Source organism: Ambystoma mexicanum, chromosome 7q (genome assembly GCF_040938575.1).
Source record: "Ambystoma mexicanum isolate Mex_15411 chromosome 7q, UKY_AmexF1_1, whole genome shotgun sequence".
In the NCBI taxonomy this organism is placed as follows: domain Eukaryota; kingdom Metazoa; phylum Chordata; class Amphibia; order Caudata; family Ambystomatidae; genus Ambystoma; species Ambystoma mexicanum.
Genome location: NC_090941.1, coordinates 1016638576 through 1016665257, shown reverse-complemented (window position 1 = coordinate 1016665257; position 26682 = coordinate 1016638576). Strand labels below are relative to the sequence as shown.

Genomic DNA, 26682 nt, shown 5'->3' with positions numbered 1-26682 from the left:
TACAGAAAAAGATCCAGGCGGGCCTGAGAGTTGTACTCGACCTTTCATCCTTGAACCTTTCCCTTCCCCTTGAAAAGTTCAAGATGGTTACTCCAGCGCTCATCTCGGAGACACTGTGTGGGGGAGACTGGATGTGCTCCCTGATCTGGAAGATGCATACTTGCACGTCCTGATTTCGGAGCCCCATTGTGTTCCTTCCTCCGGTTTCGGATCATGGGCTTTCATTTCCAATACATGGTTCTCTCTTTTGGCCTCAATTCAGCTCTGAGGGTCTTTACAAGGTTAATGAATGCAGTTGCAGCCCTGCTATGGGTGGAGGGTGCCACATTTATCCATACCCAGACAACTGGCTCATCGAACAGAGTCTCCCGAGGGAGTCCAGCGCACAGCTGCCACACTTATGCACATGCTATACGGGTTGGGGTTGTCCATCAACCTCAAGAAGTCCCAGTTACTTCCCACGCAGTCCTTAACATTCCTGGGGCTAATTTGGGATACAAGGGTAGAGAAGATCTTCCCCTCTGAGGGCAAGATCAAGGCAATCAAGAAGGCCACAGGGCATTTTCTCAGCAGACCAGTAACCTCAGCGTGGTAGTACCAGCACCTGCTCGGCATAACGGTGGCTCGCATCCTGGCGGTGCCACACGTGTTGCTCCAAATGAAGAGGCTGCAGCTACATTTCTCAGCCTCCTGGAATCAGGAGACGGGCTCTCAGTGAGCTCCAGTCAGCATACCACAACACCTTCACCAGGACCTCTTGTGGTGGAGGGCAGACGCCAACCTATTAGAGGCCAGGCCGTCGCTCCCCGAGCTCACCATTACCCCAGACACATCCCTGAAGGAATTGGGCACTACCGTGGACAACCACAATGTCCATGGAGTCTGGTCATGGCAGGAACAACTGGAACAAATGAACTGGCTTGAGATGATGGCCATCTGGATGGCTCTCAAAGCGTTCCTCCCCATTGTCAACATCAAGTAGTTTTGCATTCAGACAGACAGCTCTACATGCATGTATTACATCAATAAGCAGGGAGGTACCAGGTCTCCTCCTCTATGCAGGCTGTTGATCGACATATGGGAGTGGGCATTGGCGAACAACATTTACCTATCAGCAGTCCTCCTGCGGGGGAATCCAACTTGGAGGCTGACAGGCTGAGGAGGTTGGGGGTCGACAACTACGAGTGGCAGTTCACGTAGGATGTCCTGGGAGAGATCTTCTTCAGGTGGGGACACACACAAGTGGAGCTATTCGCCACCAGGAGCAACAGCAAATGCCACCACTTTGTGTCCTGGATGGGTCAAAGCATGTGCTCTCTGGAGGATGCGTTGCAGATTTAATGGAACCACATGAGCGCATACGCATTTCCCCCCCACTCCGTTGATTCACAGGGTCGTATGCAAGATAAAGGAATCATGGAGGCTTTGGCCCATCTTGATAGCGCCATGGTGGCCAGCCAGGCGTTGGTTCTCAGAACTCCTCCGGCTGTGGCAGCAGCCTCTAGTCCCCCTTCCGGTGGGTCCAGCTCCACTACTATCCCAGCAGGGAGGCACAGTGGTTCACCCTGCTGTGCAGAAGTTAGCCCTGGCAGTGTGGTTCCTGAACAAGTCGCCCTGAAACATCTGCACCTGTCACAGAACAACTTGGCTATAATCCAGGGGGCCAGAAGCAGCTCCACAGGGGGCCTACAAAACGTCTGGCAATAACATTTTTTTCCTCCTCCAATCTGGTGGTCAAAAAGCACTTGGTGGGCCTGACCAGAATGTATCCCCCAGTCACACGCCTTCATTCAGTCTGACACCTTAACGTGGTACTGGGCACCCTGGCCAACAAGCCTATTGAGCCCATGGCGTCAGCGGAAATTAGGCTGGTTACTTTAAAGACTGCTCTTCTGGTTGGCCTTACATCGGCGTGCAGTATCAGTGAGATACAGGTGCTGGCGGTTTCAGAGCTGTATACCACAGCCACAATTCACCGGGACAAGGTGGTGCTTAGGACGCACCCTTCATTTCTCCCTAAGCTTGTGTCATCTTTTCACCTTAACATAGAGATTGTACTTCCAACATTATTTGCAGATCCAAATGATGAGGCTCAGAAAGTATTGCACTGTCTGGTTGTCAGGCATGCTCTAAGATTTTACCTGGACAGGACAAAGAGCTTCCATAAATCGGATGTCTTGTTCATCACTTTTTGGCGGGTCATAACAGGGCTGTCAAGCCTCCAAGGCTTCAATAGCAAGGTGGAGGGTGATGGCCATCAAGGAGGCGTATGAGGGGCAGCACAGGTCTTTGCCAGCAAATATGCACTCCCATGCCATTAGAGCCAAGGCCACCTCTGTGGCCTTCCAGAGACACGTTCCATGGCAGATGATCAGCAAGGCGGCTACTTGGGCTTCCCCATCTGCCTTTTGCAAACACTACTGCTTGTATGCCAGCGCCAGATCTGATCCAGCATTTGGTCAGGCCGTTCTGCAGAACTTGTTTTCTTAGGGCGGCAACTCTCCTTCCCAGGGCTGCATTCAGTTGTAATCACCCATACAGTATGGAGGAAAGGGGACGGAACGTAGAAGTAATTATGTTATTCACTGTAGTGAAGTACTCCTAGTCCATAGTCCCCTTTCCTCCATACATCCCACCCCCCTCCCCCTTAATAAACCTGTCTCATTAAGCAATTATGATATTGTCGATGCGTCAAAGGGGACTGAGGAGTGGCGCTGGTGGGCAGAGTCAAGGGAACGCATGTTCCCGGGGCCATGCCCCAAAACGCATCTACATTTAAAGGGGAAGACCAGTTTATGTTGTGAAAAAGGATCTGTTTACCGTCCCTAGCGAGGGACGCCCATACAGTGTGGAGGAAAGGGGACTATGGACTAGGAGTACATTAGTCACTACGGTGAGTGACATATAATATATGCCCTTAATTGCTTATTCTCATGGACTGTTACTCACTTGTGGTCCTTTAGGAGCTCTCCGGTGCTGGAGTGCCTCTCCGACACTGGCCTAGCTTCTCTGCTTCCTCCCGATGGTTTCCATGACTTCCTTTCACCTCCTAAAGCCAGGAGAACCCACCAGTCTAAGCTATGCTCTTTCGCCCTGTGTTCCCTGCTCCACACCGGCACCTCTAATGCTTGTTTCCAGATGTGGACAGCGTCCTCTGCATTCTGGGCTCCTCAGCAGCTCCTGCTGCTTGCGCTGAGCTTTGGAGGCTTGCAAGCTTGTGGGAAATACAAATCCCACTCACATGGGTCTCCTGCTGCTCCTCCACACTCCCAGACACCCTGTTGCTTCACCTGCTGCTGCGTTCCGCCCTGCTGGGCTTGTCTCCCTTTGTACACCTGCAACCCTTTGACAGGCTGCAGGTATGGAAGTCTGATTAGATCTGCCTGACCACAACTAAAGGGACATGCCTGACACTGACAATTCCTTCCAGGCATCTTCTTCGTTCCAGTACCAAAGTGGTAAAAAGGTGTAGTCTTCATCACTCTAAGTTGCCTCTTCTTTGTCCCACTAGTGTCCAGTGTTACACGTGTAGAATTGAGGGGAACTGGCTTATAATAGCCCACAAAGGTTGGGGGAGGTTTAGGGTGGTTGTCAATAGGGAACAGGGGATACTATGTCTCGCCCATCTTACATTGGACCTTTTTTTCCTCTCTTTCTGGTACGACTGGACTAATGTTGTCTCATACCCTTTTCTTGGTCGATGGGACATGTATGACAATACCCCATTTCTGTCCTTTGAATAGAGGGTTCTTCTTGAAAGGGAAGAGGGGAGGGGTAATACCATGTCTCGCCTGAGTATATCCCACTCCCAATCCCCAAGTACCCTCCACTCAGGCAAACCTCCCTCGCTTCTCCCTCCCCAGGGTCGGGATCCAAAAGCGATGCCCTTTTCCTTGCTACCTGTGTAGAAGATCCCAAGGGAGTAGAAGTGTGAATGCCCTCAGGAGTTTCACCGTGAGCAGCGCTTCGCACACCACTTAAGAATGCCCGCCTTCACATTTCTGACACATAGCTGCTTTGACATAGCTAAGCATTTTTCCTTGTGCACGCCTTTCACTGATATGCAGCTTTAGCTGGCGTTGTCATCATATTACTGGACCTCTCGCCTGCCTCGAGGCGAGTGTGAAGCATCAGGGCGTATACTCACCATGAAGAACTGCCTTGCACTGTGCTGCTTTTACTGATAACACTAAAAAGCACTGATGTGTGCACATTGCAAGGTGGGACTTTGCCAGGTTGAGACCACTCCCTCCCCCTTCCATTGACACTCATGGTTTCCTGTGAGTATAAGAGATCTGGACCCAGGAGGGAGAGGGGTTCGCGTTCGCTGAACTCTTGTCTTGCTGTTGGTTATTTGTTTGCTTACTGCTTGACTAATGAAGTGTTAATCAATCCACCAGAATCATGAGTGGTTGTTATTTTCCACTACAAGAGCAAGAACTTTACACCTGTTAAACCAAATGGAAGTGGGAGGTGAGTAAGAACAGGCATGTTTACTCACCCCTTTACTCTGATTCATTCAGGGACACAATTAGAAGCTCCAGGTCATCACTGCATCCCTGTGCTCAATGTCTTGGTTTCTTTGGAGGGGGCCTCGTGGTCGTAGGTGTAGTGGTCACATTCAGCATCATGATTTAGGTCCAGCTAGTCAGCGATCTGTTCTCTGGTGAGATGTATCCTGGCACTGGGCAGACAGATGATACAGGCATGATGAAGAAAGGACCACAACATTGCCAATGACCTCAGCCGACCGCTGGGACATGTTGTTTGTTTGAGAGCAGCGATGGCCACTGCAAATGCGCAGAAATGGCAGCAGTCGAAATAAAGAAGCTGGTCCTGTGAGGCCCCTCTTCATGCTGAAGAGCTGTAACTATATGGGAGGCTTCTTGTTTTGCAAGTTGAAGCTCTGCAGAGTTGCTAGTTCAAATTCGGGGCGGCGACCGATGCAGCGAGGGTAGCCCACGTGGAAGCTATTCAGCCCACATGATAGTTCTGTGACACTTCAAAAGGCTTCCAAGGGCAGGATTCTCAATAAAGGGTCAAGACTAGTTGTTCTCACCAGTCTGAGGTAGGAGCACTGATTAGGGCCTTCTGGAGATCAGCGAAGTAGCAGGCTTTTCTGGGACCGTTGATGAAGACTATTCTGGGTGGCTGCACCAACCAGTAGAGGCTCTCCAGCAGGATGTTCCTCTTTGTAGGGATCTTGGCTCCAACCACGATCTGAAGAATGGCTGCAAAAGTCCTCATGGTTTCTAGGGTTCGAGCTGGAAGGTGTCCAAACTTGGACCACCTCTGGCCACCACAACTGCCCAGCAACAAACATACTTTGGCATCAATGTGGGCTGGGACCAGACAGTCCCATCCCACATTCGGCCACAAACACACACCAGCGCTTTGCCTTGCAAAGGGCTTACCATATATGGAAAATACAGACCTAAGAGCAGGAAGAAGGCTGCAATAGAAGATGGCTAAAGGACGAGCGATAAAATCTCATTCTAGAGTATATGTTACTCTAAAGGGCATTAAGAAGTGCAGATGAGAAATAAAAGAAAAATAGTAACAAAATGTCTGCTGCCACCAGCCCATCCTGAACACATCATGGAAGTAACCATAAAGTTACCAAAAACAAAGTTATAGGGCCTGCTCTAATAGCCGTAGGACCTGATCATTGGCCCCAAAACAGATGAGCTCAGCAAGGCAAGTGAAGTAAAAAGGTTTCACTTGCCACGAAAATTCTGGAAAGGAACAAAACAACAGCAACATGTTGGGCATTTCCATAAATGTCTATGGAGGAGAAACAGCAAAATGTAAATCTTTCCTAACACTCTGCATTTTTCTTCAGACTCTAGTCTGTTGTGCATGCTGGGCTTTGTGCAACCGAGATGCTCTAGTTACAGAAACCCTGCTCTGTTTGTGGATCGGGCAACGTGCTCTTTGTATGTTTGACACATAAATATTTCCTGAGGAAGATGTTTGCGACTTCTCTTCCCACTGTTCTTATTTTCCCCACATGAATACAGTAATGGGCACTCACCCAGATGCCCCATGAAAGATATGTATCATAGGGACCGTTCCTGTCGTAGGAAACTGCAGGGCAGGAAATGGGCATTCTAGAGATGCGTGGTGGATCCCCACATACAACCTTGAGGGTTTTCATCATAGCTGGTGGCTTCCCGTGGTGCCCAGAAATGTCTACCTCCCTCAATGGTGACTTGCTTGCACTATCCTCGCCGGAGTATTAATTAAAGGGAAGCTGGGGTGGTAACCAAATTCTCAGTCATTTCACATGCTTTTAAGGGCCGCACTTTAGCACATCTGACGCAGACAAGATCCTGGAATATCTTCAGAAGGACTACGAGCACAGCCTTCGCCTGCTCAGCCTGGATGACATTGAGCGCCTCGCTACACGCCTATTACACCCCCAGATGCTGGAAGCCATGGAAATGGGCTTCCTGTACTAACTGCTTTATCTGGATGGAGGCATGGAGTTAGAGGCAATGTGCTCTTGTACCACTTGGGGAAGAGACCACATAGGGTCTGTGTAACTTGCAAATATTAAACAATGCTTCTTTAAAAAAAAAGAAACTAAGGGCCGCGCTCTGCTTAAAACAATTGGTAACCAATATTCAGTTTGCATGTCCCAGTCAGTCACCTCTGCTGTGAGAGCCTGTGAGAGTGCGCGCTCTTGGGCACATTCTTTGTGGCCTGCGAGAACCAAGCATTGTACGCTTTAAATCCTCAATTCATAAAAGAAGCTCACAAGGATCATGTCAGTTATTTGTATTTGTTATATTGTTGGAAGTTCTATTCAGCTGCATTGGCAGCACTGTTAATGAGGGATTCCATGAGAAATAGAGGGTCTCAGCATGACAGCTATTTAAAAATAAACTTTAGGCTGTCTGACATTTACTTTCTTTTATCTTCTCTCACAGTCATTTATATCCTCCAGAGCTGAGGAACTACTGGTGCACGACTTTGAGCGCATTGGGCGATTACAGTACATGGGCGGCCTGGGCCTTGCGAGCACCAACGTGGGCTGGTTTGCTTTAGTCCAGTCTACTCTATACGCCTGCCTGGAGGAGAGTGAGAAGGAGGAGGTTATCCATCTCAAGAAGCTCCATGAACTTTGTATGTTAACCAGTTTCACACAGCAGTTATTGATATGTTGTTTGCAAGAGTCGTATTGTCTTGTGAGAAGGAACAACAACTCCTTACACATTTTGATTCAATTGCATATTGAAATTACTTCTAAATGTATTCCAGTAGCAAAGACAGAAATGTAAAGCTTGTTCTTTTAATGTGGCAAATGAGCACTGGGTTTGGGTCATGAGATGTAGCAATTTTGGGTAAGTGTCTATCCATCTGTTTGTGGTTCCCCTGCATCTGTTTGCTTCACTAGAGTTTTTTTTATGTTAAATAATTTTTTATTATGCATTTGTCTTGAATAACCGTAATTAAATCAGACAAAGTAATAATAGTAATAAACAGTTGCTCAGAATGGTAATAGTAGTTAAGACAGACTATTTTCAAATATTTGAATTCATCTAAGTCACAATTCAGTGTATCAAGTACAAATAGTTCAACAAAGTTAATAATATTTTTTGATCAAAATTGTATAATTCGTATCATAGATGAAAAAGGAAAAAAAGATGATTAACCTATAGAAATAAGGAGTCAAGAAAATTCAGTATTACCATTGAATAAATGAATCCTTGAAAGAACAAACAAAAGAAAACATAACAATTCCTTAATAAACTAGACACGAGAGGAAGTAAGGAAGGGAATTGAACAAGAGTGGCAAGGCTAATAATTGTTTAGGAAGTACATCAAATTAAAAACTATATACAAATATATTTGTTATGTCATTTAATGAGCTGGCACAAAATGTTTCACTTCTGTTTACATAAAAGATATAATTTCACAAAGCTACATACAGCAATTGATCCAGGCATTTTAAATGGGATGAAATGAGATGGAAAACAATAACGATAAATAAGTTAAAATGTTTAGGGGAAGGGATTTCAGCAATTTGAGAATTATCAAAGGATCCTATAATATTAGCCAGATGGAGTTATGCTTTGAATTGACATTTTTTGTATAATGTCAACCAAATCTTTTCCCAAAACGCAGAAACAAATCTGAATTGAAAAATAAAATGTTTGACATCTGCGTTAGGATCCTTACAGGACCAGCAGAGATTCTGTGCGTTTGGGGAAAATCTTGAGATCGGTTTTGGGATAAGATTAGCACAGTTCAAAATAAAACATATGGGTTGAGTTAGGGTAGGAGCCTTAGAAATGTAAGCAATTGTATCCAAATCTTTTCCCAACTCTCAGGTGAGTAGCGGTTAGCTAAATCTTTCTCCCAGCCTTTAATGCTAGGGGAATACATTGTAGAAGTGTTATTATTAGACATAAATAGTTCATAGAAATTGGCAGCTTTTGTTGAAACCTTAGTAATGACATTGGATGGAGCTGTTTGCATAAGATTTGCTGAAGCAAATATTATAGCATGTGCAACTTCCTTGTAAACAGCATAATCAGAATCATCCAACTTTGATGTAAGCATGGGTATAAACAGGTTTCAGAGAGTTGTAATATAGGATATGATGTATACACGAGATACTTTTATTGTACCATCTATGAATAAGACAGGAACTTATTTTAATGGGTATGTCTTTATTAACCATAAGCAAATGTTATCCAAGTGAGCCTACATTTTTAGAGAGGCAATTGTTAGAAAACTAGTGTAGGAAACAATTTACACCTAGACAAGAAATCATACCTAAGAATTCTAAAATATGAAACTGGACAATCAAATCCAGCTCTATTTTGCACCAGGTTGGAGAGTCACCAGGCATAATATTTGAATGCAAACACAAAATTAGTTGGCGTAGCATGAAGGGTTTATGAAACATTTTTTGCTAGTGATTCTGATACATACAGAATGACATGGTGTCCTAAGGATATCAAATATATATCGGTTCTACAATTAAAGGGGATATTGCATCTACTTTAAAACTTAGTGGAGAAGGACTAACAAATTAAATTGAAAGAAGGTCCGAAAAATTGTCAACACTTTATCTAACCTGGTGGGTGAGGATGGTTTGGTCAAAATTATGATTACGCCCATTGTTTTATATGCTTTATCCATGATCCTTATCTCCTTCCCAGAAACGTTCCTTAAATAACTGGATTCTATGCTTCACTAGAGTTTTAAGTGATTTGTAGGGTTCTCTGTGGTTGATTATATGATTAGCATTTGTTATGTGTGACATGATAGACATTTTAAATGTTGTTGCCCAGTACAGTGTTCTCTGGTTGTGCATATGTGTGTGTGTATATGTTTGTCTGTGTAAAGGAGGTCAGAAATTGAATGTTACCTATTCTGATTGGTATGGCTTTGGCAAGTGACCTCCTCTTATTTCTTTAATGGTTAGAAAGATTTTGAATATTTTAACGTTTGCTGACATTGAAATCTGTATATAACACATTTAGTTCTGTGGTCAAGTAATAGCCAGCCTAATTCTATTTTTTTCATTCACAGCCATTAAGGGTGACAATGATGTTCTCGTACTGGTGGAGAAAAACAGGTGAGTGAAAAATACTTCCTTAGTATAAGAAGGTATTATTATCCATGCTAGAGAGGGGATCTGTATTCCCAGAGACGGCTGTTCCAAAAGGGATGCAAAATCATCTTCATAAATACAGATGAAACACAACTTTTGGATGGTTGCCGTATCACTTTTGTGAAAAGGTACCATGGAAGCGAAAAAGGATATTGATCATATCATTTTGGCATGCACATTCTATACTGGTATTAGACGAGAGGGTGGCTTATCTACGTAAGATGTCACCAGCAGGTTCACAGAGGACACTGGAAGTGTATGTTGTGTATATGTCCTTCACACCCTCATTGTGCTGCTGAACAAGCCAACAAGCATCTTCTGTCTGAATCCACCAGAAACATTTCCTGTCCACTGTGGCTACAGGCAAAATAAGCTCTCAGAAACACGTGTAGATTAATTGTGCAATGTTTTTCAAATGTATTTTTCGTGGGTTTTTTTCATGTTTTTTATTGAGTATTTACAACAAATTACACCTCAGGCTGCAATACATAGCAAGACATATATACAGTGCACAATCAGAGTAAACATACATAACCAACTGCATTTTCAACTATTATAGCTGTTGACCCCAGGCTTTAGACACTCAGTCCATTCTATAAACCCTACATGTAGCACAACGGAACTATTACAGAGGAGGAGTGTACAAAGGTCAGAAAAAGGGGCGGAGGAGGAAATGGGTGCAGGGTTAACTTCACAAACGCAATTCATTACATGATTCCCTATGCTTGATCATATTCCTTATCCACACCCCTTTTAGAGTAAAACAACGTGTCTTTAACTGCCAGGGAAATCACGCCTTGTAATCACTCTCGGGTCTTTGCTTATCCTTTTCCCCTTTCTCAAGCTCTGCTTCCTTGCAATATTCAGTGTTCTATAGACCCATTTCTTGAAGTTGGGCATAGACAAAGTATGTCTGGGAAGTTGCAGAACAATGGAGTGTTCCAGGGATAGCTCCTTGTGACTATTTCTGTTCACTGAAGTGCCTCTGCCCAAAACAGCCACATATTTCCACAGTTCCAAAACATGTGTAGTGTCATTCCTCTAGATCTTCTACATGGCCAGTATTCGTCTGAGGGCAGTATCTTCATTGGTTTACAGCCTTTGTGGTAACCAGTTCAAGTCATGTATAGGCTTCTGATGGGTGCATCCAAGGCCCAAGTCTGCTTTCATGTTTACAGCATTAGTGCATCTTGCTATCCAGTACTTTTCCAAAATGGGGCATCCAATGTCCGTTTACCATCTCTCTTTCTCTAGTACACATGGCAGAGTTGGATATCAGTAAATACATAGTGGAGGAAGATAGTTGGAGTGGTACTGTTAGCTGGTGTAGTGAGGGAGAGACATGGATATCTCAGGTTCGCCTTGGCTCTTAAATTATATTTGAACCTTAAGTATCCAAAGTCTACCAACTCCTTCAACAAATTGGTGGTCTTCGAGATGATAGGTTTTGCCTGTTTTTTATACTGGATGTCAGACTTGTTCCATAGACTGTATTTGCTGGAGAATCGATGCAGGCCTTCACCCCCATTTTCCCACTCTGAGATAACATGACGGATTGAAGGATGCTCAATGTAAGTGATAATAACTTTTCCATGGAGAAAACGCATTCACAGGGGATGGAGCTCACTGATCCTCTTCAAATGGCCACTTAGTTTGGTGAGTGAGCTGTGCTGCCATCGATCTAATGGTGCAATCTACCTAGTGAGTAAGATCTGAGATATGCCCAGATACATTGGAAACCAAAGCCACTCAATTGTGTGTAACTTTGTAGAATGTTCATGGGTATTTTAGGTTTACCCTCTTCTCCCCACGGAATGCTACCAAGTACTTGGTGTATCTCTCAAAAGACTTTCACTGGGAGGGGTATTGGAGGCACACTAAATAAAAAGAAAGTCATCTTAAGTGCACCTATCTTCCCCCATAATGTCACTTGAGGCTTAAACAATCTTCTGCAGGCTTCATCCTTATGGTAGACAGGTGAGGGACACATACCGTGAAATTCACCAAAGTCAGTGGAATAGACACACTTCATCTGGTGAACCCCTGGTTCCTAAACCGGGAACTGAAAAGAAAGCACATTACTAAAACAACCATTGCCAAAGGCAGCAGGTTTGAATTTGCTAAAGGGAGGCCCTTGTGTTGTGCATACTGCCTCACATGTCCCAGGCAGCAACCAGGATGGGGGCTTGAATGACCGAATGAACACTGCCATTGGCGTGATGTGCCGCATATCTGCACTTCCCCAACTCACCCATATCCCCTGTAGTAATTTTCAGTGTGAGCTGTCTGTTGAATGCCACATTCACATCCTTGACACCCTTTTGTGATCATGCACCACCTTGGAGATTCAACTAATGTTGGTGCTAAAGTGCGTCATGCTAATGCACCACCGATGAGCTAAAACTAGCCATGTCTCTAAAGCACAGTCCATGAGCTAAAACTATGTACCCTCAAGGTTGACGCTAAAGCATCATCATCTGTGGCCCAAACTAGTTGGGATGTTAACTGATCAACGTACTCTCCCCAACTGATCCAGTCACTCTTCAGCCTACCTGCTTGGAGTTAGGACAGTTTTTCAACAAAGTACAACCAAGGGATTCATAAAACCATACATCAGAGGCAGTACATAAGCTCCACTCTTAGTATAAGGCTGTACCACCTGAGAATGTGGTAGCATGGACAAAGCGGCCAGGCGTATCTAAAGAGGGAGATGGGGCTGTAGCTTGGTACAGAGAAATTGTAGCATACAAATGGTCCAAATAAACACTGAAACACTAAGTATTGTAAAAATAGAGGGTTTAGTTAAATACAAGTATACTAAGATAATTCTTGGGTAAGTAAGTGCTATAACATCATATAAACACAATAATAAAAACCAACTCAATACCTATGGTATGCAAACCAAGGAATAACCTTATTTAGCGGCGCAAGAAGCAAGTCAAGGTGAGTCAACCTAAGGTTATACATTCAGGATAGTAATAGACTACTCATGGGGAATAATACCACGTTAGATATACTTTTAGAATACAATCAGTATTTCAAGGGTAGTTGACCCTGTCAGTCATGCAGTGACACTCCGTTATGAAATCACATAATAAACAAACCCTGCTACAAGTATACTCCTATGCTATTTTGGAAATGCTGTAAGCAGTTTCAGGGGAGGCACAACCCAGTATTAAAAGTTTAGAAGACCTGCAGCTTCAAGGTAAGTAGCCATATACCTTTAAGAAGGTCTTGAAGCAACTCATAAGACAAGTATTAACTTCTAGCCTGTTTTAGGTCTGAATAAAACAGATCTGGGGAAGCAAAACCCAATTACACTTTAATAAGAACACAATGGTATTTAAGGTAGATAAAACCCTATTCTTAAGCTTCTACACTCATTCAGTTAAGCAACGATAAAACAGTACCAGCACATATTACATTTTAGGATGTGAAACACAATTTAAATTAAGTTATATACTTTTTTCAAGGAGGACCCAGCAACTTAAATTGAAGTGATAACCTTTGTAACACTTTGTAACGTATTCCATTGTAGAGATACCGTTACAACACTAACTCATTTACAAGTAAGTACTTTTACACTGTTTATACTTTCAAGGCAGAATCCTGTCTCATAAAGTCCTTCCCTAGTCTATAGCATGACTTTTCTCAGAGGCAGAAGACGGACCCTAGTGATTTAGGTGCCAGCGGTAGGCAGGTCAGGATAGGGTTCAGTTTCAGGAATGTCTCAGTTCCAAGGGATATCTTCTTATAGAAGTAAGTATTAGCTTCAAAGTTAGTTAGTGTTCAGGGTCTCCTGATAAGGATCTATATATGCGTTCCAGCATTAGGCCTGTGCAAGTGGTATGGGGAAACTCCCAACCACACGAATCACCCACTCAGCCTCACAGGATTCACACACGACTTAAAGTAAGTATTACCCAAGCCAGCACAGTACCTTTCGAGGAAAGAAGAGCCTCTGAGTGGATATCTTCAGAATGTAGAAGCAAAGGACCCAGTCCCTGGTTTCTTGGTCTGGAGATGAAAGAACTGGACACTGGATGGGAACTTGGATCAGCAGTCATCAGAGGAGGCTTCCAGCAAATGTTTCATCATGGACTCTCCCAGCTCTTTGGATCTGGCACCTTTTTACAGCAGTCAGATGAAGAACGAATATCGCTGGTCGGATTGTCTTAACACTCTCTGTCCTTCAGGGATTCAAATTGTGTGTTTTGAGAGCCAGTAGTAGGCCATCTAAGTTTCGGACGGATTCGGACTTGGAAAGACCATGCAGCACACCATGCAGCGCACCGTGGCCCAAGGTCCAAGGGTGTTGGCGGTTTGCAGCCCAGCAAAGTCGCAGCATGTTGTGGGATGACTCAAAATGCAGGTCTTCTTGAGACCAGTGGGTCCCAGAAGCCTCCTGGTAGGAGTAATTGTTTTCAGGACACCCTGGTCGATTGGAAGGAACGGTTACATCAGGCTCCAGTTACACAGCAGGCTTTCCGGTCGCTGGAAACCGCTACAGACATCCTTTCTTCATCTTCCTCTTCAGTGTCAGCTCCAGTGATCGACTTGTCAGCAGCTTTCAGGTTCTGAGTATTTATCAGGAAATACAACAAAACTTCTGCAATCTTTCCCTGCAGTTTACAGAAAGGGGTGGTCTGGCTGTGCAATGAGGTAAGCCAGCCCCCCACTGGAAGTTGATTTTCTTTCAGGCACAGTGACAGATAAAGGGCTGCATAGTTTTGGACTCTTCCCTTGCATCCTGCCTTCTCAGACACTCTAGAGCCTGGGCTGGGAACACAAAGGATTCCCGCCGAAGACAACACTTCCACTAAGGTTGTTCCCACCTAGTACGGCAGGGGAAGACCTCAGAAACAACAAGGATACTTATAAATGTCGAAAAAGAAGAATCCACCGTTCTAGCAGAATGGTGGCCCTTCTGTACATTATCGAAGCTTAAATTAAGAGCTTGTGAGTAATAAGACTGAAAAGTCACTAAGGTAAAACCACTGCCACCAGCCATTCAAGTAAACTTGCAAATGTAAAACATTTTCTACCAGGTAATTAAGAAAGGGGGTACATTGTATCCTTCAAGCACTCCACATAAGGTGGCTCAGCATATATAATATGCAAAGGGGAAGAAAATCGCTTTGGGAACACCTGGGAACAGTAGTTCACCGAAGTATATTAAAGATAAATTAACTGCTAAGCGCAAAGGGACAACCCAGCCTAAGCCAAAAAGTTATAGGAAACTATAACTCCAATCATACACTATGTAGGCATATAAGGGTCACCCATAAAAACACTAGGTGAGAAGAGAAAAAGATAGCCACTCACCTAGGGACAAGGAGAAATAATCCCCAAGTCTGAGCAAAAGGTTCTGGGGTTGACACAGATTAGGAAGATATAGCTCAGATATGAAATTTTACCTAACACTTGCTGTTTCTGCTTTGTCAGTGTTGGTGTGTTGTCATCAGTAGGAGGCGAGATAATGTTGTGCCATAACACCACAACCTTTAATTACCTATTCCTAGGAAAATGCACTGGTGTACTACCATTATCTTCATTACACTTGCTTCTCATAGGGTCTCCTTGGAGTGCCTGCGCCCTACACACTTTTTTTCTCATTGTGATTAAGCTAACTGCTCATCTGATCCAACTGCTCACACATCTACATTACAGTTTTGCAACCTTTGTTGCTATACACTCGCTAAGACATTTTTGTTAGAACCTTTTACCACACCACTTCTGATTCGCAACCAGCCACAAAATAACACCACTTGTTGCAGAAACACAGATCCACTTTTTTTTTGTTATTCAACCTCGTGTTGCTTTATAACACTACAGAACGCTTTGTTGCTTTACCCCATTTTGCAACTCCTTGTTACTTTAACACCACTACGCAAATCCGTATTGCTTTGTAAAGGTTGCATATACTGCACTTTGACATTTGGGCTTGACTTTACATTTTGGCAACTCGTTGGATGAACACACGGGATCAGATTATGGTCCATTGCAGCAATAAAATCCAGGAAGAAATGTGGCTAAAAGATGACCCGTCCCTTGATGAGGTGCTCCATATTGCAAAATGTGTAGTACACTATGTGGCTTAAGTTGTCAAGCTCAATAAGAGTGTTGATAAGGCAATGGCGAGTTGAATTTTGAAGGTGGTCCCAGGAGAATCCCATAACTATGGTAAACACGACTATACAGGAAATAATTAAAATAAGAGTGAACAGAGAAATCCAAAGTTACAGGAATGTTCTGCTGCTACAGATGGAATGTGTTTTCGGTGTGGAAGTAAAGGGTATTTGGCAAGTGCCAATGTCTCTCCTGGGAGTTAAGTGGCATTTACCAAGTGTAGGGAATGGGGACACTTTGCTGACTTTTGTGGGGACTTTCAATCAACTGGAACTTTGCCACGGAAGAGTACTCCATGAAGAAATAGGATGGGGATGCGGGTGTGCTAATTATCAATGTGGTGGATAGTGGAAATGAGGAAACGTGGGAAAGCTTTATGGTGGCAGTTGGAGTGAATGAGAGTCTGATACAGATGATGGTAGATTCAGGGGCGGAAGTGGCATTAATACCCTGGTGGGTTTAGAGTGTTTTTAGTGGAATACGGACCCACCGTTGCCCAACAACCAGGCTACATCTTCCAACTGCCATGGGCAGAATACCTGGGTCATAACACTCCTTACATCCTCTCTTCATTCTCTCTCCTTCTCCTGATGACATCGCACCAACATCGACAAAGTAGATAGAACACACCTCCTCTCCTTGAACCAACACTGACAAAGCAGATCCAATTATCCTCCTTTAAACTACAAACACAGACCAAAACACATGGCAGCCCCATGCCTCAATGCACCACCTCCACTACATTAAGATTGGCAAAGCCACTCAAAGCCCACTGCACATACTGCTACAACTTTCCTATACTCCTCAAGACCAATGGCTCTACTGGTGTCCCAAATCTTGTCCAACAGATTTTTGCTTTTTCCCCGCTGGATAAAATATATATCAGATTTCACCGCCATGACTGTACTCCTGGCTTGCACTGAACACCACCACACAATTTCAACCTACCATTCCCTCTACTCCTCTAACCACCCCTTCTTTAATTTTACAAAAGCACGTGCCACACACCACCAGAAAATGGTAGAAGAGAGCTGTACACGAGAGCTTTGCAATGCATTAAATACTGTTACATTACTTGAGCCAAAACTCTTAACGCACCACCTATGATTCAAAATGTATTATGGTGCCAAAGCTCCATCTATAAGACAAAACCAATGTTGTACTCAACTCTCATTTATGAGCCAAAACTAATTGTGGCACCAAAGCTCCATTTGTAAACTGAAACTAGATGTGGAGCTAAAGTGCCTCATATGAGCCACAACTAGTGGCACTAAAGCAGTACCTATGAACTGAGACTAATTGCCAAGCTAAATCACCACCAACAGCCAAAACTATTTTGGCTCTAAAGCACAACCTACCTTTTTTCAGCCTGCACTTTGCCATCTCTGTCTGCACATTCTACTAACGGCTTTTGGCTGAATAGGTGGTGCTAAAGAGTTACTTGTGAATAAAACTAAAAAGGGTGCGGTGATGTGGAGAGCAGAAAATGGGAGCACCGGGGGTGTTGTGGCAGTTGAGCCAAGTTTAGGATGAAATTTAGGAAAGGATAGAGTGAGAAAAGAAGACACAAAAAACAGGTGCCTACAAACAAGATAAGCAGGTGGGGTGGGGGAAAAAGAAGAGGTTCCAAGAGGACTGCATTGTTTGGTCAGTGGACCATAACATTTGGATATATAACACTGTAGGTTAGCTATTGATCCAACATCACATATGCGATAGGTACAGGAGGGGGACAATGGTAGGAGCAATAATAGTGTGCAGTGTGTGTCCCAACCCAGATATGCAGGAGGTGTATTATATGGATTTTCAGAATCAACTGTGGGTAGATTCTAAGAGGGACAATGTGGTGAATCTAATGGAGTCATCATGGATTCCCCGACTCTAACCTCCCCCATGTGGTCAGGCAATGGCAGCCGCTACCTGAGCCTGACCGTGGGGGACGGTTTTATGAGGCAGGATCACATGGGATGAGACAACTACCGGGGAGATGTCATGACTTCATTGGACGAGACGCGGTATCTCCGCCTTTCCCATGAGGAAGACCCTATAATACCCTAAACCCAAATGGCATATTGTCAACTGCTTGTTCGCCCTTGTAGAAGAAGTAAAGAACCTCTTCTTCATATCTGGTCGACACCCACCTATGACACAAACACACAAAGATCCAACACCTTTCCCTTCTGAACTACCTTTATTTAAAATCAATGATGAGAACTGTTCAAATACCATGTGTCCAATGACACCCATGAACTTCAACTCCCATAATTCCCAAAGTATTGATACAAGGAGGATGAAGGAGTTTGAACAAGGTACCAAAAGCTTAGAACACAACATGCAGTCTAGTTGTTTTTACCAAAGCACCTGTGCGTGGGACATTTAAAAATGGCCAGCACACTATTGGGAGAGGCAGTCCAGGAGAAGACGTGGGCTCCTGTCCCAGGGCTCACGAACGCAGAGATCACGTACCGGTGTGGCAGAGCAAGGAAGGCCGCCACGTCAGAGAGCGAGACGCTGTTCAGGGACCGATGTGCCGTGTAGACGATAGGAGCTGCCAGAAAGGTTGTGGGCGCTCGGCAGGTCGAGAAGGTGGCGTTCTCCCCTCTGGGATAACAGCAGAGCCATGAAGGAAGACGGAATAACGTCAGCACTCTCCAGTGTGGAAAGTGCAAACTGGACCAGAGACGCTGGATAAGACCGGTGAGTCTACCCGAAACCAGTGGGGACCCGGGGCATTCCGGCGACCATGGCAACATATATTTGAAAGTAATACCATTATTAACACTATGAGAAGATTGTTTGAATGAAGAAAAATGCAAAGTACAATCCCCAGGCAGCTACGGATGCATGAAGTGCAAGTGTGGGGAAAATCTTGAGCAAACCTTAACTGCAAACACATATACCAAGCCAAAGCAATGCATACCCTATTGGTGATACAAGGAAACTGTGAAACGCGTGAGAAGCCCTGGCAAAGCAAGACACCAGGCGAGTACACAATGCAGTTAATGTTGCATAAAGAGTCTTGGCAGGAGAGTACACCAGGCAGTTGACACTGCGTAAAGAAACCTGGCAGGGGAGTATACCTGGCCATTCGCAAAGCTTGCAAGACAATGTTTTCTGAACCTAGGAGTAATTGATGATAAAGAAAACCTGTGTTTTCTAAAACCAGGAGAAAGTTGTGTTAAAGAAAGACTGTTACAGAATTTGTTGTCTGAACAGGAACCTTGTGACTCAAGGCAAGATGCAAATAAACTGTTAGTAAAAGAGACTATTCTCATCCTACTTAAGAGTTCAGGGTAAGAGGCCCAACCTCTGGATTAAAAGCTCTTCCACCTTGGGGAACATTTTTGTTGGAACTGTTCTTTCTTCAGTTCTGAAAAGTTTTTGCCAGTATCAAGTTGAAGATATTTCCTTACACATTTTTACTGTGGACGCAAGGACAGCTTTTCAGTTATTGACATCCTGACGCAGACAGACTCCTTCATTTTGGTTTATAGATAGGTGTTAGGGAGAATTCTCAGAAATGTGTAAATTCCCTTCTACCTTAGAGACCCCCAGCTCTTTTGCTGGACTTTAGGACTTTTTATCTCTCATGTAATTTTAATGTGATTGAATTTCTGTGTTCTTTTTGACTTTGGAGTCTGACAAACTCTATAGGCATCATTTTTACATTATGTCACACAGCACCTTCAGTGCAGTGGCACAGGGAAGTCTCTTAGATTTCCACAAGGTTTAAATACCTTCTCTTGGTGAATCGCTGTTTCCAAGAGCAGTGAAGTGAAATTGACTTTACTTACAAATCTTAACTTTCTAGACCCAGCACACACTATCTTACAATAGGGTGCTGGTGGGGTTACTTGGTATCCCCTTTGTCTAGTTTCTCATGTAACATTTTTATGTTACCCTTTCTACAATTAATGGCAGGTGGCAGTGGTCTACTTTTGACTACCATTGTATGTTTTTACCGCGGACTGCGTTCGCAGCCTCGGTTAGGCACCCATGTTTGCCCATTTCATCAAAATGGCCCTGGTCTTCTTCTTTCTCCATTTTCTGTTGGAAAGGTCCTTCTTGAGATTTACTCTGCACGCCAAACCAGGTTTGGTCTCTTTGTTCGTTTTGTCTTTCGCTGGATTCACGAGTGAAGCCCGCCTCTGGCACCAGTATGTCTGGCAGGGGCAGGAAGTGAGGGAGGTGCCCGAAACTCCCTGTGCTTAATCCCCTTTGTTACAGGAATACACTAAAAGGTGATTGGCCGGCTGGAATGAATGGGAGAAACCTGCATAAAAGGCAAGGCTTTTTGGCCTGGAAGGCAGAGTCGACCACTGGACAAAGGAATCCGAAGAACTTGGAAGAGACACCTGCTGCAACTCCTGGACCGTTGGTTTGCCCGGTGAAGCCCTGCTGCTGTGCTGAAGCTCTGAATTCGCCTCGACTAGACAAGACTGCAAGGACGACTTCTCCCTTTGAGTTGGTGGGACCAATCAAGTCCAAAGTAAGCCCGTCTGGACATCCTCTCGAAGCTGGTTGTATTTCCACTGCAGTTGCTGCTGGAACCCAAGAGCCAGGGAGAGGAACACCTCCGGACTGCGCTGTTGTAGGACTGACCAAGCCTGAGCCACCTCAACAGAGTGCTGGACCCCAGAAGCAAGGAAAGTCTGAAGTGGTATCCGAGAACTGCAGTGTTGCTATTTGCTGTCAGACGTGAGGAGCTGAAACACAGAAGGACCGCTGAATTGAAGTTTGCCCATTGCTGACGCTAACTGTCCCATTGCAGAGCATGATCAGCAGACATCCTCCCTCTTGTCCCCACGACTGAGGCTTCGGAACAAGGATCTGCAGAGCTGTACAGGAACAAAAGCCAGCTGGAACCATTTCTTCTAACCAGAGGTACTGTAAAGTCTAAGAGAACGTACCTCTTGTTGTGTAGCCTTACTTGCTCTCAGTTGAGACCTATCTTGGTTACCTTGCAGAGTTGCTAAAGCTTTGCCCCTCACAAGCCTCCCAGGTTGTGGCCCTTCAAGTGTTCTATTTTCAACAAATATTTCTACAAACATTGTGCAAGACTTTTTACCTACCTGCAAAGAAGATCTTCAGTTCCCCTTGACATTGTGCAATTAACATTGGCTGTCCTAGCTCCCTTAGAGACTCCTCTTTTCTTCTGACTTACTGTGTGCTTTGGAAGGTGTTTAGAAGTACTTGCCTGTTTGAGTTATTTGTTAACCTTTGTTGTATTCCTCCATTCTATCCTTTTCATCAAACTCAGTATTGCTTTAAATGTGCCAGTGACATCAATGTCCACAGTGTCCTAGCTATTTAAGTCACCTGAGTGTATAGGAAGTGTCCGTGTGCCATCGCAATGGGTGTCATCTGATTTAGAGAAACTAAGAGTGTGTTTTGAAGTGTATTATAAGTGTTACATGTTTTGCTCCCTTTCTAAAGAAGGCTTATATAACTGACTGTGAAATAAATTAATAATTGTTTTATCGTGAAACCTTGAGTATAAGTGTTTATTTAAATAACTGTATTGTGAAAGTCTGTGTCACAACATTACTGCTCCCATTGACCTCTCTTGAGATAAGCCTGGCTGCTCGACCACACTACCAACCTGTGTAGTTCAGACTTATACCAAAGGATGGGTCCCTCTTGCCAGGAGGTCAAGGTTATTGTAGTGCACCCAAAGGGTACTGCATACAGTCTGGCCTAACACTAGGGAAACTCCTCTTCAGCATATGGACAGAGAGGTTTATTTCCAAACCATTTTCATTTAATAAATATATTTGACAGAAACATGACAATCTCTCATTTCTGACCCGTCACAATCCCCTGTGCTGGTGAACAGAAAGACAGTAAGCTCTAACCATAATCGCTCTGGGTAGTGTTACTGAGCAGTAAGCCTTAGACTTAGAAACTGTGAGAGTGGTGAAAAGTTAAGTTAATCACACGCAGAGCACTCTTAATAATATACATTGGACAGACCGTATACAGATACAGTGATTTATTTAGGCCTTTGACAAACTTATAGCAATGAAAAACCACAGGTAACTAACACACAAAACATTCACTACTATTATCTACCCATTACCTTTGGTGTGCACTTTATTTATTCTATGTATTTATTTTTATTTATTTAATTAATTTGTTATTGTTAATTTATAACACGCTTAATACCAGCGAGTGGTTTCCAAGTGCGGGATAGGGATTCAAACCTGTTTTGCACCACATTGTCTTGCTTCCAAGGCAATCATGTTGCCCCTGAACTATCCTTCCTCCCCAAGCTATCCTTCACTTTTGAAATACAGTTCACGATAAGTAAAGCAAGTGAACAAAATAACCAGGTAAGTAACCATCAGTTAGAGAACAAATGTGTTGGAAATAAAGGAGTTAGAAGCACCATACAAGGCCTTACTATTTTTTATTTTTTATCAAGCACTACACCTTTCCTAAGTAGGAACCATGGGCCCTAGTTTCCTCGAGCCACAGTTCACAATTTAGTTCTCTTCTAAAGTCTACAAGTCATTTTAACAGCGTGAACAAGGGTTGGTAATGCCAACCGACAGTTTGTAAGTGTCCTATGGTTTGATAACTATTGAAGAAAAGATTGGTTGGGCAAGGGAGAGGTAGAGTAAGGACCTTATGCCTGTTAAAACCTATGGAGTGGGGAGGAGGTCAGTATGGGTATGTCTCCTCACCCCTGGAACTCTGGTTGGACGGAGACCACTAGTAGTTCCTGAAATTGTTGGGCCTACTTTTCTCATACATTTGTTCGTTGGAGGAGATCCAGGAGGCCCATGTTGCTGGGTCACTTTTGGCGTCTGGTTTTGGGTCAGACTAGTTGGTGGTTCCATGGTCTGATGGATCAGTTCTGGACCAAGAACAGCTGGACACCTGTAGTGGACTGAAGAAAAAAGGAACACCACTCCAGTGATGCCCTCAGAGGACCCTCAGGTTAGAATGCTATGAATCTACCTTCCTCCCTAAGCACCTCCCTCCCCATTCTATAATCACCCCAACCCCATTCCTACTAATACAATGCAGTCTCTGTGTGGTAGGTATAGACGTCTGCGATCCCGTTCCTATGTGATCTGTGCCCCCTGGAGAAATTCCACAGGCACCCGCAAGGAGAGACCCCTGGCAGACATGCCTACTGCTTTCAAGCTTACTGCCAAGAGTTCCTACAAAACTGCAAACCAATTGCGCCTTCTCATCTGCAAAAATATCCAAGCTAAAGCAGCCCGCCACCTTGCCAACGCTTCCCGGCCATCCTGATACCTGCCTCTCCGGAACCGCCTCGGAACTGAATCGGCACACTCAGACTTTCTCTGGCACCCACATCAGGATCCATCACACTCCTACCAGCCCAGATTGCAACCCTAGGCCATTCGCCTGCCAGCTATATCCAGCTCACCTCAAATAGGCCACCTAGCGGCACCCCTGAAAGCGCTCCCGCTCTTTTGCAGACTGACACTGGCTCTCGAAGCCAGCCTGACGTGCCGCGCCCATTCCAGATCAAGATCCACAGCACCTTACCTCCTAGCAATAACTCAACCTACCTATAAACACCTGACGTTACTATGCCAGGATCATCTCCACCACCTGGCCTCAAACTCAACAGTTCCGACTGCAAGCCTCCTAAAATTTGCAATAGCTTACCTATCTCCTCTACCACCCATTTAAAAGGAGCTCTTGTCAACGCCAGGTTCTTACCAGCTCACCCACTGGACATATGTGATCTACTTACAGATAACAATATGGACTTGCTAGCCTTCACCGAAACATAGCTACATGATGCCCCTCACTGTCCATCGCAATACCGCAGGGTTACACCATCCTACGCAAAGACAGAATAGACTCCAGGGGTGGCTGTGGGGGGTCAGAAATGTGAGGCGGACAACCTTTGGATGATTTTTCAAATCTTGCCATTTTATTAAATTATACGTTTCATCAATTACCTCACTATCCCTACTCTGACGAGGATTTCCCTGCCTATAAAAACTAAAGGAAAACACTCTAACACAGGATATCTGGCCCTTTGTCATGATGCCTACCCCCGGGCATCAGGACCAAGGCCCTCAGCTCCGAGAGCAAGCATCCAGACATTTGTTTAAACCTCAGCAGCCCCGGCTAGGGGCTGTCTGGGTTTAGTCCTGGCGCCTTAGGCGCCAGGCTCATCATAGAAATCAGTCCTGGCGCCATATGTTCAAGCCTACATGAGGCCTGGATGGGACTATTTTGTTACAGGGACTATTTTTTACTTATGCGTGGCTCTAGGGAACTTCTTACCTGGAACTACTTTGGAGGCTATTTAAACCACACCCGAACAGCAGCACATGCTTCGCGTTATTCTGCATCCAGCAGCGTGACGCTCACCGTGCCTGCAGCCAGCATCCAGTCTTCTGCCACGCCTGCGTGCCTGCAGCCAGCATCCAGTCTTCTGCCACGCCCGCCTCGAATCGGAGCTCCTAGAATAAAGGAGAAGAAAAGGACAAGGTTAGAAAACGAAACAAACTTATTTCAAATTCCTCACCTAATTCCGGAACCATTTCATCTCCGGACCTGGAAAGTACATCAGTCCTGCACGTGTCGCTTCGCCAGCTCCAGCACGGTGCCATACTCACCAGTTCTCACAGCATCTTTCGATCCGGCACTGTCTCCATCATTTCTTCGCCGTAATCCGAAACCTAGGGGACACAAGAAAAAACAAGGTGAGCCAAGGGAATCAACAAATACAACCTCTTACCACCATAGACTTACCACTGGCAGTATTATTCCATAACTCTCCACATTTTCATAGCCGCATCTGTAAAGAGGGAGAAAAACAACACGTTAACGCATGCAATAGTTACCGGACAGCGTTGGGTAACACAGACTCTTACCTGAACGCCAACAGCAGCTACGAGACCACCTTCTCACAAACTCAGTTGCAACTTAAGGAAGGAAGGGGACAAGAGTGAACATCGGGCACATTGAACTCTTTGAACTTGATACTTACCAATTCCGCCAGGGATTTCAGAGTCAATACTTACCGGAACTCTCCCAACACCTTCAAACCAGTGAAGTAACTGGTATCTACGCGCCCCTGGAAGACACGCAGTATGGAGAGCTCATCTTTTACGAACATAAGGTGAGGCTACTAAGGGGATATCGGAGGTGATTAGTGGGGGAGAGCGAGAACAGTTGGGAGGCCATCACTAAAACCCACAGGTGGTTAATCCCTGTCTCCACTTCTTCGGGTCCAGCAGACAAGACTAGGCGGGCCAGTCCAGACAGTCATCTCTGGACTATGCATCACGTTGAAGGAGACCGCAGCTGTCCGGGTCCGATCGACACCCCTGTGGGGTCCAGGTGAGCGTAACACCCTCACACTTAAACATCAAATACACAAAGAAATATATGGCAATACACAATAACATCAACAATGATATTCACAGTCTTTCTTGGTAACCTGGGTGAATTCCCCTTCCACAGGCTTTAATGTTATTTCAGTTCTACTGTTCAATAAAAAGAAACAAGGACATCTGGGTTTGTAATGGAGTCTCAATTCAGTTTTTGGCTCCTTCAATGCGTCAAAAGAAAGTTCTCTGAACCAAAGTTCAAACAACAGACAAGCTCTTCTTTTTCTTTGAACACTGACTTTCCACTTCATCAAATAGCATCAGTGTTATTTCAGATCAAGATGTTTTGCCACAACTTATAAATGTCAAAGAAGAAAACACAGTTCAAATAGACACAACTTCCAATAAGGTTAATGAACCACAACTCCTGGTTAACACGTATTAAGTCTTTCTTAGTAGTATTTGAAATCACAGTTTATCTTTGTCAGGATGACTTCACAGCACTTCTACTTCCACTGGGGCAACTCTTAGTTCAGATTAACCTCTGCAATATTTCACCAGGAGGATCTACTTGTCTGCCCCATAGTGGTCCACATCCAATTGTGCTACTGAAGTTTCAAATCTACTGACAACCAAACACACCACCACTGCTTCAGTATTTTGTATTTTAGTGACTTTGAACAATTTCTCAGATATGACAAGATTTACTTTAGTGTACTTCAACACCTTCAAGTAAGCACAGCACTCTTCCTCTGAATATTCACTTTCTAGCAGGGCAGCTCTTTGCCACTCTTGTCTGTCTGCAACAACAACAATCCAAAATTGCCTTTAGGATATGCTTCTCTCTTTCTCCTATTAGCTCTGGAAATGTAGGTTATATCAGGTTTTAGAGACCAGTCACAAGCAGCCAGATTCCCATAACCTCGCCTTTGCCTCTAAGTATCTTACCAGCCAAGGTATTTTATTCATCAACCTTGTTGTCAGTCTCTTTTGGCTCTAGGTAATGCTTGTATACTCTATGCTTGGGCAATTTTGGTAGTCTGTTGGTCTTACATGAAAGTTTGTACCACACCTTAGCTTTGGGAAAGGCTTGTTTCATTCCAGGCTACACTAACACCTATTTACCTCTTGTCTTAGGCAATTATTGCTCTCTATATCTCGTAGCATTAATTTTCAGTCACTTTACTTTAATGTTATAATGTTTCCAACTTTGTAATAATTGATAACAGAGATTATCCTTCATCTCAGAATCAATTTTATTCACACGCGACCACTCTTTCGCGTATTTTCAGCAAGTTTAATATTCAATTAGAACTGTGTCCCTCTCTCACGCGAGTGAAAGAAATAATGTTTGCTTATACGCGAGTGCTACCTTTCAGGTTCTTCATTGTTTGACAATCAACAGTCAGTTTCAAATCGCTTTTACTAGAATGCAAGTGATTCTCTTTGGATACTGTTGCCTGTAATGTACGCATAAGGGATCAGAATGCTTGGTAACACCCACCGGCTTCTGTATTCCTTCCTTCGCCGCGTGTTGCCGGGCTTCTACAACTTCTGTTTGGACCCGCATCCTTCCTTGCTGAAGGTATCTCTGGT

The 26682-nt window shown here is 44.3% G+C and overlaps 1 protein-coding gene across 11 annotated transcripts in view; it reads left to right on the top strand.

Annotated features, from left to right (window-relative positions):
* Nucleotides 1–26682, top strand: part of ARAP1 (ArfGAP with RhoGAP domain, ankyrin repeat and PH domain 1) — a 2533956-nt gene that overhangs the window by 2176824 nt on the left and 330450 nt on the right. For all 11 annotated transcript variants that reach the window (XM_069640265.1, XM_069640269.1, XM_069640271.1 and 8 more), the window contains 2 exons: nt 6933–7128; nt 9547–9592. In XM_069640265.1, the coding sequence (XP_069496366.1) occupies nt 6933–7128; nt 9547–9592 (242 nt within the window). The remainder of the gene's footprint in view (nt 1–6932; nt 7129–9546; nt 9593–26682) is intronic.